Raw genomic sequence first — 15,753 nt, forward strand, 5'->3', positions numbered from 1 at the left:
AACAAGTTGTTTCAGGTAATTTGCTCGGCCATAACCTACCTAACTTTTGAATTACTGCAAATAGTAATGTTATGAATAAAAAACTTTTAAGTGAAGTGTACCGCAATCCTACGCATACACGCCTACTTACTAGATGGTCAAGTTTTGTGCCAGTTAGGTACAAGCGCAACCTGATAAACAACTTTCTACATCGGGCATACAGAACTTGTAACACATACCACGGAATGCATCTCGAATTCTGCAACATTTCAAACATGTTGATGATGAACGCTACCCCTAAAAGTTTATTGACACTGCCATTTAAAGGTTGCTTGCCAATAAAACACAAGAGCTCACAAAACAACACGGTAGAAAATAAAAAAATCACATTGCATGCCATCTCAATAAAACTTCATTTTTTAGGAAAACATTGATGAACATCTACAACGAACTTACGGTCTTCGTATATGGAAACACCGATAATGAAGTCAAATTTATTTCCAGCGAAACTACACCTATTCGTTCGTTTTTTTTACACACGAATACCGCCAGCATGTGTTACGTCGTTCAGGTTTATATACAAAGTGCAATGTTCATGCGGTTCTCCTTATATTGGCCAAACCAAACGTAATCTACAACTACGTATATGGATAATCACGACCCTCCGTTACATTCCACACAGAACACAGACGACAGACGTGGCCAGGCATTTACATTTGAATCCTGGTCACTTATTATACTTCAAAAAACCTAAGAACATGTTGGCGTCAACTATTGATTAAAGAAACTACAGAAAAATCACGTCACAACCCCTAAATTAATGCCGACCAAGCCTCAATACCACTATTTCTTTTTAATATCGAGTCACGTGGATGGGCCTTATCTGTTATTGGCGATCTACATTCTTATCGCCGTACACTATTTACCCCGGTTAAGACGTGTATTTCTCTATCTTCCTTTCTTTTTTGCCGTCTGCCTCAGCAGTATATAATATATATACTTAGAATCGGTGCCTTCTAACTATTTTAAAAATGAATAAAGAGTTATTCAAAACGTCCAAAATGATACATACTTTTGTGTGTGCTTTGATATTCTTACTACGACATTCAAGTAAATTGTTCTGCTCCAGCTTTTAGATAATATTTATACAACAGCGTATCTTTGTTAAATGTGACATCAATTACAACAGGTTACCGAGTTTTTCCGCGATTACTGCTACGATTTTTTCGCAATGCGGACAAAATATTTAACTCACTGTGTTATAGCTTCCTCAACAGACTACTCCGCGCGTAGTCCGGCGCTGCAAAATTCTACACACATTAATCCACTCAATATGCGATTATTTAGAAAACTACCGAATTAGAAATATTATACGCAGGACTAAACTATGCGCTTTGTTGTTACCGATCATTAAAGCATTTATGTGAGCAGTTTTACTTATTTAAAACCGAAGTTCTGTAGTAAACCGAAAAATGTGGTTACATCGTGGACCGCATTAAAGATTTCGACGAAAATATGTAGTGTATATAGGCCTGTTTTAAACCTTTGTGTTAAACTTTTAGTTTAAGGCAATTTGTCTCCATGATTTAAAGCAGTGGTTCCCAACACGTCTTTAAGGCGACCCATTTAGAAAAAAAAAATAGTTTGGCATAATCCTGCGACCCAAGCAAATTGTCGTAATATCATCATACAAGATTGCATTGCAAATAAACTGCACCAAAAGCAGTTACTTTTTCCGAACAATATGTTTATCAAACCAGTAATTAGATAGTTGTACTCGCTTGCGTTCAGCTTTAACTTTCAACCGGTTTCGCTGTTAAGTTATTATATTTTTGTGCTTATAATTTCCAGTTTTTTGATCTCTTCACGTTTTAACTTTTTTTTAATGTTTTTCCAAGATACAATATGCCTAAAAAACAAGGGACCCCCCAAAAAATCAAGCGACCCAACTTTGGGTCGCGACCCATGCGTTGGGAACCACTGATTTAAAGTATTAGTATAGCTCAGTATGTTTAGTGTGAACAACAATTTTTCGGCGATTCATTGTCGTAAATGTAAAGGACATTTAAAAATATTAATACCAGCTTTTGGACTTTATTTTGAAATTAAACAAATATTTTTTGGGTATATAGTGTTATAACAGTAAAATTAGTTCAGGGCTTAAACGCAATAATTAATGTAGTCGTCTGTTCCACGAAAAATTCTAATAAAAGTCTGGTAAAAAGAACCACGCAGACTTACGTTAAGAGTCCTAGTAAAAATAATCATTCATGCAGCAGGGGTGAAAGTAGAATATTTTTGTTAACTGAACGATGAAAAGTTTGAGTGATATCGTCATAAAGTTACGCCATAACAGGACGTCTAAGCGCAATAACAGTAAAACTACCATATATTTCAGGAATAGCTTAACGATAAAAAAGTGTATTCATATACATTAGCAACTATTAAAAAAAATGTATTACAACAATACCAAACCTGAAACATTCGTTTTGCTTTTCTTTTCGACAAATTAATGTTCAGCTTTCGCATAAGCATCATTATCTCGTCAAAGTTCAAACTTCCGTCACCGTTCTTATCCGCCTGTTCAAACGTCTGCCGAACCCAACTATCCCAATAGAAACAAAAAGCAGAAAAACAACGTTATACAGGCCATAGGTTTGACGCTTAAGGAAAATAAAAAGTCGTGATGGCAATATTTCCTAAAGTGTATAACAATTTCATTTGAAAGTAACAATTCTAATCGTTAAATATTTTTTTCAGTGGACCTGAAACGAAAAAGCTAAGTATCACCTACAATAATGCTGTGTAATTTTTTACCCATTTTACCTTTCTTTGGACAATTTTGGCGGTTTTACTTGATGAAACTCGTGTACTTTCATTGAATTTTCGATGAGGTGACGAATTCCAACATTCCAGTTAAAGGCGATTGACGGTGTTTCAGCGAGAAAGTGAAGTCGTTTGGTCTACAATTAAAAATAAATAAACCACTATGTTAAGTTGTAGGTTTGCTGACCTTTCTAAAACCATTCAACGCGCCAAATGTTTTTGTTCGGTCGCAAGAATATTTCTAAAGCGCGTAAAATCAATTCCACAGAACAGCCAGGATTTAACGAGCAAAAAGTAAAAGCGAACCATTAATTATTAAATATACTATAGATGGTATTCGGGAACTGGTGCCCTAAGAAACGTGCACGCGCGGTTTCTAACGAGTCCTTATCTTATATATTCGACTGTGCCATGCATTGAATGTGCGCAAAGTTTATCATGCTAAAAGTGCTGGCTAATAAATTTTTAATCAGTTGGAATGGGAAAAAGATTTAAAAGGACGAGCTAGGCCAGCCATATTAATTAAAACGAGCAATACTGCATCGCAGTTGAGAAAAAATTAATTAAAAGCAAGTGGAATGTGTAAATATCTTTGTCAAAATTATTACAATATTATGTATTGAAACGCAGCTAATTTTAAGTGATCTATATTTTTTTTAAAAGTGTTAATTTACTGGTGAGCACGTTTATGCTTGACTTACAAAATAACTAGGGATATCCGATAGTCCAAGATAAGCGCCGGATTTAATACAGTACTAAAGGTTTTACCGAAGTTATAGATTGGGCGCTGTCGCTACCTAACCAAAGAACGGCATTAAATAATATATATTTAAATTAATGTAGTTTAAACAAAATTTGTTTAAAAAATATTTTTTGTACCTTGTTTTACTACCCGAAAACATTTGTAAAGTTTGCTAATTTGTAACGATAAATTGGAGTTAGCCAGGGTACATCGCCATGTCTATATATTTAACCCATATTTATTATACGTGGATATTTTAAAACGTTACACTCTGATGATGTCGGTACTATAGGGTGAGAAAATTGCTTTGTTTAAGTCCAAAAAAATGTTGCAAAATGGTTTACACTAACGGTTTTAACGTTAAAATTTTACATCAGTATACTTTATATACTTTAAATCCCCAAAAATGGTTAAAAAAAGGATTTCAATCAACGTTCAGCTTTTAATTTATGTACAAATGAGTAATTTTCTTTTTAGGTTAACAATAGCACGTATTTAACGTACAGGTTGCCCATATGCAAGTGTGACGCAACAATGACCATCATGTTCTGCTCTGAGTAACTCTGGGACAGCATTTATCCGTACTTCCGTCAGCGACGACACGAGAACTATAAAACAGATATAGTAATTAAAACAGTACGATTAATTTTATTAAACCGTTTTTTTTTAATTCTGTTCATTTCATTCTCGACACCATTCTTATGTATAAAACTCTTCCTTGTCTTAAAATATCCTTTACCATTGCACTTTTTATTTTTCTTGGTCTTCCATCTAAGTTCTTGCGATTCGGCGCAAAACGTCACGAAGATTTTTTTCGGGTTCGACGAGAGTTTCGTGAAACTTGATCCGAGCTGCATTTGACGAACGCAGTCCTCGCCCGCTGAAAAATAAACTACCGATTTATTCTTGTAATTTAACTATATTCGTCTGGTATGTAAAAATTGATGGTTTGATTCCCAATTGAACATTTCACCGATTCACTAACGTGTATAAACGCCGAAACAAATTTAACATTAGAGAAAACTTTTCTAAAAAAAGGTTTTCAATATTAGTCCTTTAACCGAAATCTTTTTTTTTTCGGGTAAAAGAATACTAAAAGTAGCAAGGAATAAATCTGAACAATCATATTATTGATCTTGATGTGCCGATATACAGGTTAGGTTATAGTGTACAGTGTTGAAGGATACATTAAGCTCCAAACTTCAAACAGTATTGTCGGCGGTCATGTTCTATGCATTAACAATATGTCAAGGCCGAAGTGCATCTATATTTTAGAGGCGCAGGCACCTTTAAAAATAGAAACAAATATCGACGAAGACATTAGGAGAGCGGCCGTTAATAAAAACGTGGTTTTGTGGCTTGGAGGTAATTACAAATGCAATATGACATCAATTATTCTATCATCAAACGAACTTTTTTAAACGATCTTTTCGGAACCCAAATCAACCGGAATCGATATGTAGCCTATTCATACAAAATGTCCAATCCCCATGTAGATCATGTATTTAAAGAACTTCACTAAGCAAACGGACGAGAGAACTTCACTAAGCAAAAGGACCATAATGAAGCGAAAATCAAATCTGCAATTGTTAACTCAAAAAATATTAAACAAAATCTGTGCGGAAAATGTAACATCTGATCTGGATTGAAGTTATGGTATACATTACAACTGAAAAAACACATACGAGGGATATTCATTTTAGGTCAGCATTAGTGCATGCCACAATTGTAAGAGAATATTTTTTATTTAACACGACCTATGTTGTATTTTTCTGAGGCCAAGGATCTATCTTGAATTGCTCATTTTTTCTTTTTAACAGATATGCGACCCAATATGATGACTTTACTCAACAACTATTATTAGTTTTTTAACTTCGTGTACAGGGCATAATCTGTGCTGTTTTAGCTATTTAAATGCAGTTTAAATTTTTTATAGCTATTTATATACGGCTTTTAAGAACTTTTTCCTCTATATTGTAAATCTTTTAAATACAAGCATAACACCGAAAGTTTAAAGGCTCATTTCAAATTATACGTTTTTGTAAAACTTAGAGGAAATATGATTTGAGGGGGTGGGAATGGTTCCCTGTGAATGAAGCAACAACGAGCCAAGGTAAAAACTCTTAAAATACAATACAGTGAATGTAGCTACGGCTATCATGCGGCCAACAATGATAAAACTAAATAGCTGGCGGCCGACTAAAAATTACTAAAAGGCTCACATTTGACCTACATTTTGCCAACCAGTGATGTAAACCAGGGGTCCGCAAATACTTTTTGGCGCGACCCAAAATTACCAGTACCATGGTCTCGCGACCCAAATACTTCTCGAGATGTTTTTAATAAATAGCAACACAGTAACATTGTGTTTTATTAATTAGAACAAGTCTGTGTTTTATTTTAAAAGTGAAAGGGGTTCTGTAACACAACTGAATATAAGCCTTGAGTTTTACTACATGTGATGTGCAATAATTACTGGCAAGGGGGGTATAGATTTTGGCGCAACTCACTAAAAAGCCCGACGTCTCGCAATCCTTTTAGGAAACTCAACATTATAAGGCGCGGATTCAAGGATATTTGCGGGCAATATATTTTAAGACATGATGTTACAAAATTAAGCTAAAACGGAACTTCTTAGCACAACAACGTTAAATAACCCTGCTATGTCCAGCCTAACTCAATGCGTCAAGCGCAACCAGATTGTTTGCATCTGGTTTTGTCAGCAAAACTTTTCATCTAAAAGGATGGTCGACGCGCTTGACCACACAAAAATATATTTCCGCATCACGTTAGTGTCCCACAGCTGTATAGAAAACGTATTAACCACATAAAGATTCGCGTAAAGCATCTTATAATAGCCTGTTTATATCGTTTAAGTTTGTGAAAAACTACGTTTTTTTCATTTTTTTGTTCGTTTTTTTTTTGTAACCTGGTTAAGCAGTTTATGTTTGCCAAAAAGATAATATTATCAGCCAAAATAATTATAGAGTGCAACGTGCTCGCGACGCTTTGGTTAAAGAAAACGGGCTAAAAAGTAGAATAATGTTTTTTTGGAAAAACATACTAGGAAGTAAACCCAGATTTACAGGATGGCGCAATACATACAGCTAAATCAAAAGGCGCGGCCGCGCAAAGTTTTTTTTTTCAGAGGCGGCCGCGTAAAATTGTTCAGGGGTTGGGGGCAATGTGAATATGTACACATAATTTAACTTCAGTGTCTATGACAGTTTTTCTTAATTTTTTCTTGCTTGCAATTTTTTATTATAGGCTTTATAGTTGCATATCTTTAAAGAGATTCCAGCCTTGAGACCAAAATAAGAACAACAACAACTTCGGAATAAAAGACAGTTGGAAACAAGGCATAAATAGGACTATAATAACTAATAATCGTGATAATGTCGACATCGAAATCAGACCTAAATGGCCAAAATAAGGCCTATACAACCTTTAATCTAACCCTAAACACCATCCATAACAATCGCTAAGTACCCGAATATTTTCAACCGTAACCCAATTCCTAACACCACCAATTACCCGCCCATAAGCCAAAACAGGGATAAAAATTTAAGGCCACAACAGCGGCGCCCAAATGTCGACAACAAACGGTCAATGCCAAACAGGTGTCCCCCAATCATTCCATACACTTTCCCTATAGTCTTGGGCGTAATTTTGCAAATTTAAGTCTTATTCCGATTAATTTGAGGCTTAATTCGACATATTTTAGTGTTGCTTTGTAGGTCTTATTAGTAATGTGGTATCAATGAGCTCAGCTTAATAGGAAAAAAAAATACATCTTTTATGTATTAAATTGTGTTTGTTTATTTTAAATTATGTTTTTTTTTATAGCTCGCGGCGCACCTGGCAGCCTTCCATGGCGCACCAGTGCGCCGCGGCGCACCGGTTGAGAAGCGCTGATCTATGATATTAATATGTATATACGATTTTATGTCAGTAGAAATTTATATACAAATCAATATTATACCATTAGTAACTCAGCAAAACTGATAAACAATAAGAAAACTCATAAACAATAATAATAATAATTGAATTTTGAAATTCCAGAGGGGGCAAGTGCCCCCCGTGGGGGCGCCCTTGGATATATACGCTGCTTAAAGAAGTCTGAGAACACCTGGATTAGCTCAAAGTAAACAAAAGTTTAGGATATACATGGTCCCTCATGTTACAATAAATATATTAAAAAAGCGCCGTATAGTTAAAATAATTTAGATGGAAGCCAAATTCTCAAACAGAACTTACCGGTAATGGAATTGATTTCTTCCATTGTTGCGTCACACAAGCATCGTCCTATCCGCCGCAAATCAACTCGTACTTCTAAAAATTATTTAAAAACGCAGTGTTTTTTACCTTACTCTCTATAACATAAAAAAGTTATGGGGCTGTGCACTGCGAACGTTTAGCCAGTGTAAAGTACAAAACATTATTCACCGAAAAGTTTACCACAGGCACGAAATAGATATCGTATAGGCCCTATAGAAACCGGGTTTAAATTATTAATAAACGCATCGCGGGTGCCATGAAGTGTACACCTTTGCTGTGGAGTTTGCTGGGTGTGCAACATCATCTTATTTATGGCACTAAAGAATATAAAACGTTAGTTAAGTGAATTCGGCCTTGTATTTACGGTTTTTAATTGCACAAGCCACAAAACACGTCCTAAATTCAAATCACAAAATTATTATTAAAAAATGTCAAGTTTGCGGTAATTTTCTGTAAATTATACCACGTATACCCATCTAGATTTTATATTGAATTAAACACTGGCGTTGCCAGGACGCGCAGCCCACCTTTTTTGAACCTCACTATCACCCAAATGTTATAAAACATGTTAAAAAATATACCAATTGTATCAATTGATAATATATAGTTTATTAATTTGTCTGTATTCTGAGCTACTGATACTGATACACGTTTTAGGCGTCGGTCAAAATCAGTATTACGTGTCTTTCCTTGGGTCAGTTTCTTAGACATGACCAAATATCGCAACTAACTTTCCAACTAATCAGTAGTGGTAGTTATGTTTCTTTTATCACAAGTATATTTGATACGCGTATATATACGGATAATTCATGCAATACACCGCGGTTTGTTAAAATAAATGACGCATAAATGCGAAGCATGGCGAAATGACAGGGAACCGAAGAAGGACAAGCAGGTAAGTAAACCAGGATTTTGAGTCCATAAAGACTTTACAAATGGGATATATTTTTGATATATCACAACGACTTTAGTACACATTTGGCAGATGTGTGAAAATATATATTTTACAAATTCTTTGGTAACGTGCGCAACTGCGCAATCTTGGTCCTGACACCATCACTCTCATATAGATGGACGCTTTTTGGTAACAGACTTGAAACGTTTGTTGCGTAACATGAAGAATTTAAATAAAATCGGCGAGATTTGTGGCGTGGCAGACAAGTAATTTCTGGTTCTTATATAAAAAAGGTATTGCTAGAATTCCTGTGTTAAACAAACGTGGTTAGAACAAGTTAGAAGACAAACAGATTTAGTTGAGTTCAAGTAAACAAAATCCGTTAACCAAAGTTCAACATTTGTGATCTGGCAAATGGCATTGTGATATACTAGGCCAACACCGTTGAGCCGGTATAAGTAAACGTTAGGAGTTTAGACTTTTATTAGCAAACACTGATTAGCATGTTCAGTGGCGGTAAGTGCTTCGTTGAACCGTCATGGCTTAAAAAATAAGCAAAATTATGTTTATTTTAAGCCTTGCACAAACAACACTTTTGTATGGTGTACAATGCGACACAAAACCGAAGCAGATAACAGTCGGGTCCAATGCGCCACACTCTATTTACACCGCAGCCCGGATTTCGCCCTGCTTTTGCCTGTTTTGCGGTTTGTCAAAAACCTATGCGCCTATACACTTAAGTTCTCATACAACTTCAATGCGCAACGGCGTTTATTTTCCTTTTTTTAGTTTATTTTGGTGTCCGCTTTTTGACTGAAGTTATCATTAAAAAAAATAAGTACTAACATTGCGAATAAGAAGAATTGATTAATTATTATCAAAAGTCGGGTCAAATCGACGCTGCATATAATACAACATCAAAATCCCAGAGGAACAGTGGTGTTCTTAAACTTGCTTGAGGTAATACATGCATAAACACTACCAGTTACAACCAACCACTCTCCTGGGACGCCAACACTGCACTTCACACCGCACGGAAAATAGTAAGCAATTATCGCTCTGCGTCGTGTTCAACCCTGACGAGCCCTAACTTTGAAAATCCCGACGTCGTCCGTCTACTAAGTCGATAGTTTGTCATTCGATTAAAACGTAGAGCGGTTTACGTAAAATAATTTGTACAAAATCGTATACAAAGCGTTTTATTGAATGTCGTTTGACTTAGCGAATGCTTCTCTCAAGATATTCAACACTAAAACTTCCATTGTTATGTAAAAACGACATCGGCTAGTTGTATAATTTCTTACCTTGCAAAGCGAGGCTCAGACGTAACACGTAACATTGCTTTTTACGTCTGTAGTCTATTATTTTGCGTTCACCGCTTCTTAAATTCTAAATAGTGTTCTATAAGAACACGGCAACAGATCTAATCTACCAAAGACTAAGCCAACGCAAATCCACAACCCTGATTACATAACATCGATTGTATCGAATGCCCAGTATACAGGAATGTCAATGCGATTTGAGTCGTAGTCAAGTCGTGATAGTAACTATTGGTTGACTCACTTGAATACACATAGGCAAGGTCGCACGCCGAACGAGCTATACGACACGTGCTAACCGTTAGAATGCAGTTGCCGTATAAAAGTATATACTGTACAATAAGACTATATCTAAACAGATAAAAAACAGACAAAATACTGCAGGTAAATATTAAGCTTACTCATAAAAAATTAACATAAAAAATCTTTAATAACTGATCCACCATCATTCGCATGAATATTCATTTGTTATCCGTGCCTTAAAATTCTTTGTTTCGGCGCTTTGGAAGTAAATGAAATCACTGCTAATGATTATTGGTCAATGTAACTGTTGAATCAAATTTTGCTTCCCCTCGGCGACCTATTAATTATTTAGGCCTTGATGGCAGGCGCGGAGTTAAACAACATGAAAATCGAAGAAGAAAAAAAGGTCGCCAAACATATAGGTTGTCGGCCTCACCCTTAATATTGCGGTATAGTAATGCATTATCACTGTCGACGAATTGTTGGCAAAATTGCTGCATTTTTTTTCTGTTCGGTCTCCAAATTCCAATCGATGCAATTTTGATAGGAGGTCGATGGCTACTCATAATCCGATGTTACGACGAGCTGATCAATAAATCATGAGGGGCACATTAATTTGTCAGAGAGGATGAAGAAACAACGCAACCATCTTCCGCCGCAAAAATTCCATGTACTTTGATATGGAAACTGTTCGTGCGATGATGGGATGTGACAATCAAGCTAACGAGAATTTTTCGAACAGGCGAAAACTGCGCAATGGCAAACGTCGAAAACGATAAAACATAAGTATAACTTGTTTACACACCCTAAATATATTAACAGCCAAAAAAATGGTTCGAATCTCTTGGTAGAACTCTATTGTAGAAAAATTAAAAACTCGAACCTTATAATTAAAATTCGATAGTAATTTAATGAATTCTGACGGTATGCCGTTTCAAAAGAAATTCCAAACAAACAACATTGGATAACTGAGATGTAAAAACCGACTTTACCCGTTAAAAATTTAAAACGAATATGTACAGAAATATATTATTTTGTTTACCTATTACCAGTCGCGCGATAATTTAATTGTCCTTTGTCTCCGTTGTGACTATATTCGCCGTTTTAATGCCAAGGAGTCAAAATGTCTTGGCAGCACACCAGTGGTCTGGCACTCCTATTGTAGCTTCTCTAAACAAACAGTAGCGATGAATTTGCTGTCTGCAGCCATAACCGCCACAAACATACCACATGTTTCATGAGAAGCAAATAACCAACCAATGCAATTATTTGTGCAACACAATTAGGTTTTAACTAAACATGATCTTACATGTGTTAGTAACTTACATAGCTGTAGAAAGACTTACAAATAAACCTAATCCCTTAACGTTGGTCATGCTCACATGTTAGCTGTTAATAAATGAGATGTCACTTTCCAGGCCTACTAACGGAGACTAATAACCAACCTGTAACTGCCGTAATACCTCGAATAGCAAACACAACTTGAGTAAGCGCGGTGCTTGTTTGCTTAAAGCCCAAATTCCACCACTGGCAAACTGAAATCTTCTCTTAACAAACTAATCCAACAACAAATTCCTAGAGAAAAGTAAGTTGCACAATTTCGTATTTTAACCCGTTTTTGAGCAACTTGATTCAAACGTTGTTCAGTAACCAAGAGACAGAAACGGCTGCACGACGACACTTTACAATCAAGAGCGTACTTCTTCCAAGAGAGCACTTATGTGCGGTATAAGTGTTGATGAATCGACGAAATATAACGATTGCTCGGGAATACAATCCATCGGGCAGCTCAACATGTGTTAACACATTCGCAATAACTCCTTTATTTGCCTATTTTCTGTACATACACGACTCTCTTTTAGGTATTCAATGAAGCACAATGTTGTTGAAGTTAAATACGAGTTATAACTAATTTATAAATGATAAGCCTTGAAAGTGAGCCATACCAATCTTGATTATTAATTATTAACATCAAAATCGTTATTGATCCAACTGTAAATTATACTTTAAAGCTATTTAAAAGGATCTTCAAAACAAATAAAATTAATAATGTATCATTTTATAAAGGCCAGCAATTATAAATTCCTACTACCTTATAATTAGAATAACTTAGTTAAAATGTTATACAAATCATCGTTACATCAACACAACAGTCGACTTGAAAGACAAATATCGCATAAGGTTAATACGGACCCTACAATAAATTGGAAAGTCTATTAAAGAATTAATGTTTAGATATTCTTTCACTTATTATAAATTACATGCATACGCGGCGGTAGGCTATCTTACTATTTTTTTTGGGCGCATTTTTTCAGCTTGATCTTTAATGGCCGTATAAATAAAATAATAGCGCGATGGCAGACTGACAAAAGGTAAAATAAAATGGGCGATAGGCAGAGAAGGCCTACTTGCAAGAACTAAGTTAAACCGTTTAGAAAAGTTGGCAAGTATATAAGCATACAGGCTCCAGCGTAATCCAACAGAAACACTTTTTAGTGTAGGCTATAATATTAAACTAATGAATCATTTTGCAGCATGCACAATCAACAAAGAGATACACCGTTTTTTATCCAATGTGCTCAGCACCAGGCCATTTGCGTAGTCAAATTTGCTTCTTTTGTGCTGTAGCACAAATAAAAGTGCTATGTGTATTTACTTACTTATTAAAAGGGGTGGAGTGAGTTGGGGGATCGGCCCAATAAAATCCATGACTTCTGTTAATAACGGGGGTAAAAAACACAGATAACGTCACAAAGTCATCGCAAGAAACATGCTGTTTTAATGTAACCTCGTGCGCAAACATATTAGATCTAATCGCATGAAATTATAGGTTTACTCGTATGAAGCATTAAGAAATTGTGTTGAATTGGTTGGAAAAATTGCTATGCAAGTATAGAGCCGTTAAACGTTAGATGTTATATTTTAATATTTAAAAGAATATAACATGGAATTTATAAAGAGCGTCTCATTGCGTCTGATAAGATTTACTCAAATAAACTTTATCATACTTTTTTTTACATTTATACAGTTAAAGTTGTCAAAAAAGATAAGCCTATATTCCGATCTATAACGGAGGACCTTTAAAATGTAATAGCTTTTAACATACGGTACTAACCTTTATGTAGTGCCGCTTTACAAGTGATTGAACAAATGTGTTTTAAAAACGGACCTATAAACCATTTATTGTACAGTATTTTGACAAAGCCCAGGCGAATTTTAATATTTAATGTTTTTTAGCAAGAAAGGGTAAAAGTCCTAGATAAACAGCTTTCTATGAACGGTGCGTTTTATCATATTAAAAATACTGGCGATTAAGTCCTACGATAAAGTTGGTTTACTATAGACATTGTTACATAAATATCTTGTAAGGCTACAAAAAGCTCACAGCACAATAACATATATGCCCTGTAGTTATGGATAGTGACATTCTTTCTTATTATTATATGTATAGCATTTTAGTGTATAAAACAAACATATATTTTGTACAAAATATGTATTTGTTCGAAATTCATGATTAAAAATGACCTAAAATTTAGCTATTTTTTTATAAGGGCCCGGGCTGCATTTTGGTCCTCTTTCGGCAAAGATATTTGTCGGGGAATGCCTGCCCAACCTTACCAGTGACTTCTTCGGCGTAAAAAAAAGTTTGACATAGTAATATTCTAACGGCTTCTAGAGTGCATAGAATTTGGGCGTTAATCTCTTCCAGCTAAAAGTTGTATAATGTAGACGGAATCAAAATAATGTCAACGTCGACATATCTTCTGAAAAAGAAATTTTTTGATGATGCTTAAATAATAACTTAAAATACTGTCAAATTGTCAGCCACTAAAATACACTTAATACAGATTGAACCAGGACCCTATAACCAGGGTTTTTTTAAGGTTTGGTTTGGGTGACCGCTAAGTAGTTTTAAGAGACCGCAAGTGTTTCATTTAAATACCAAAAAGTTGCAAGTCCAAAATTTGGGAAACCGCTGGAGAAATTTAGGGGACCGTTTCGGTCCCCCAAAATACCTTAAAAAAAACACTGCCTATAACTATAACTCATGTCTTGAGTAGTGGCGAAATTTCCCCAAAGCTATTTTTAAATTGTGTACCAGTGAGCCTCGAAAGATTTCTAGGTGTGCCGCGAAAGTTTTTGTAGATTTTTTGTGTAGGCTACCGCAGCATTATTTTTTGCATCGCAGTGTATCGCAGACTGAGATTGTAGAATTGTCGCGATATGTTCGCCCGGTCAGTCGCTGGTCACCTAACAAAATTAAAGGCGGGGTCACACTGAGCTCGAGTTAGGGAATGAATCGTCGCCTAACAAACAGACTGCGGCGACGTCAAAATGCGTTCGATTCTCCACTGGCGCGCGCGCGACATATCGTAAAACTCTTAACGTAACCGCGCAAAACTTTTTTCAAACGCAATTACCTACGTGGACATCAAAATCAAATTCAAATTAGGTATATTTTCTTATTAAAAATAAATTTTAATGATTCCAACTTTAAACTTTTATGTTTAACAACTTCTAGATGTCTGTTATAGCGCCAAACTTAGGTAGAGTTCGCCAAGTTTTGCATTTAACGCAGCGGCTTTAATAGTAACCGATTGTTATTATATCGAAAACTTGTTGTTATTATTCGAAACTAAGTTTTTTAACCAACTTTATGACGTGACCCAAACGCAATCCTGTCACCATAAAACATTGACCGAGTAAAGTAACACTCAGATGCATTCCGTTAACACGTCTGTGCTAAACGATGGCCAGGCGATGTGTACAAAAGCCGTTGGCATAAAGCAAAACTAGTCTTAACGAAACTTACAGTATCTTAACTAACTGAATTGAACGTAACTGTGGCTCAACTCACCCAACTAAAATAATGTAATGGACAGAAGTTATTATGCTGGACTGTTAGTAGCCTACTGTGCATTGAACTTAAGCTATTTCTGTAAGTTGATTGCCGTTCTAATGTTATTCAATAAACTCAGATACGTTTAATACCTTGCTGTGGCTAAGCTGTTGGAACACGCAACCTTCGAACAACCTTTAACAAATGGAGTCGGTTTCAATCCAGTATAAACTAGAATCAGGCCAAACAAATTCAGGTTTAGCCCTGCAGTACACCATAGGCTAATATGCGATGGTGATTAACAATCAATAGCTTGATGGCTTTATACATTTTTTTTTGTGAAAAGGTACCTGAAATGTTGATTTTACGTAAGATTATATATATATATTCATATATATATATATATATATATATATATATCATTTGTGTTTGTTGTCAGTTAAGGGGATAAACTACTACTTTAAAATCGGGGCATTACAAAGAATGCAGGCAATATATCGTGCCTATTGCAAAAGGTTGCATATTATTGTAACAAGTAGCCTAAATACGCTATTAACCTGTCCAACGCCGGGTATTCCGTCTACTACGATATGCACTTCAATAGGAGCCATGGCTTGTAGTCAATATTAAT

General features: G+C 35.5%; 1 protein-coding gene across 1 annotated transcript in view; it reads right to left on the reverse strand.

The window, feature by feature from the left end:
* The window catches only part of LOC146148169 (uncharacterized), a 34,238-nt gene extending 26,321 nt beyond the window's left edge, over nucleotides 1-7,917 (reverse strand). Inside the window, exons 1-5 of the mRNA XM_083388020.1 lie at nucleotides 7,805-7,917; nucleotides 4,287-4,427; nucleotides 4,052-4,155; nucleotides 2,806-2,942; nucleotides 2,455-2,584 (exon numbers count right to left, since the gene is read on the reverse strand). Of these exons, the coding sequence (XP_083244146.1) occupies nucleotides 2,455-2,584; nucleotides 2,806-2,942; nucleotides 4,052-4,155; nucleotides 4,287-4,427; nucleotides 7,805-7,829 (537 nt within the window). The 5' untranslated portion in view covers nucleotides 7,830-7,917. The remainder of the gene's footprint in view (nucleotides 1-2,454; nucleotides 2,585-2,805; nucleotides 2,943-4,051; nucleotides 4,156-4,286; nucleotides 4,428-7,804) is intronic.
* Between the last annotated feature and the right edge of the window lie 7,836 nt (nucleotides 7,918-15,753).

This window comes from Ascidiella aspersa, chromosome 4 (assembly GCF_963924565.1).
Source record: "Ascidiella aspersa chromosome 4, kaAscAspe10.2, whole genome shotgun sequence".
In the NCBI taxonomy this organism is placed as follows: domain Eukaryota; kingdom Metazoa; phylum Chordata; class Ascidiacea; order Phlebobranchia; family Ascidiidae; genus Ascidiella; species Ascidiella aspersa.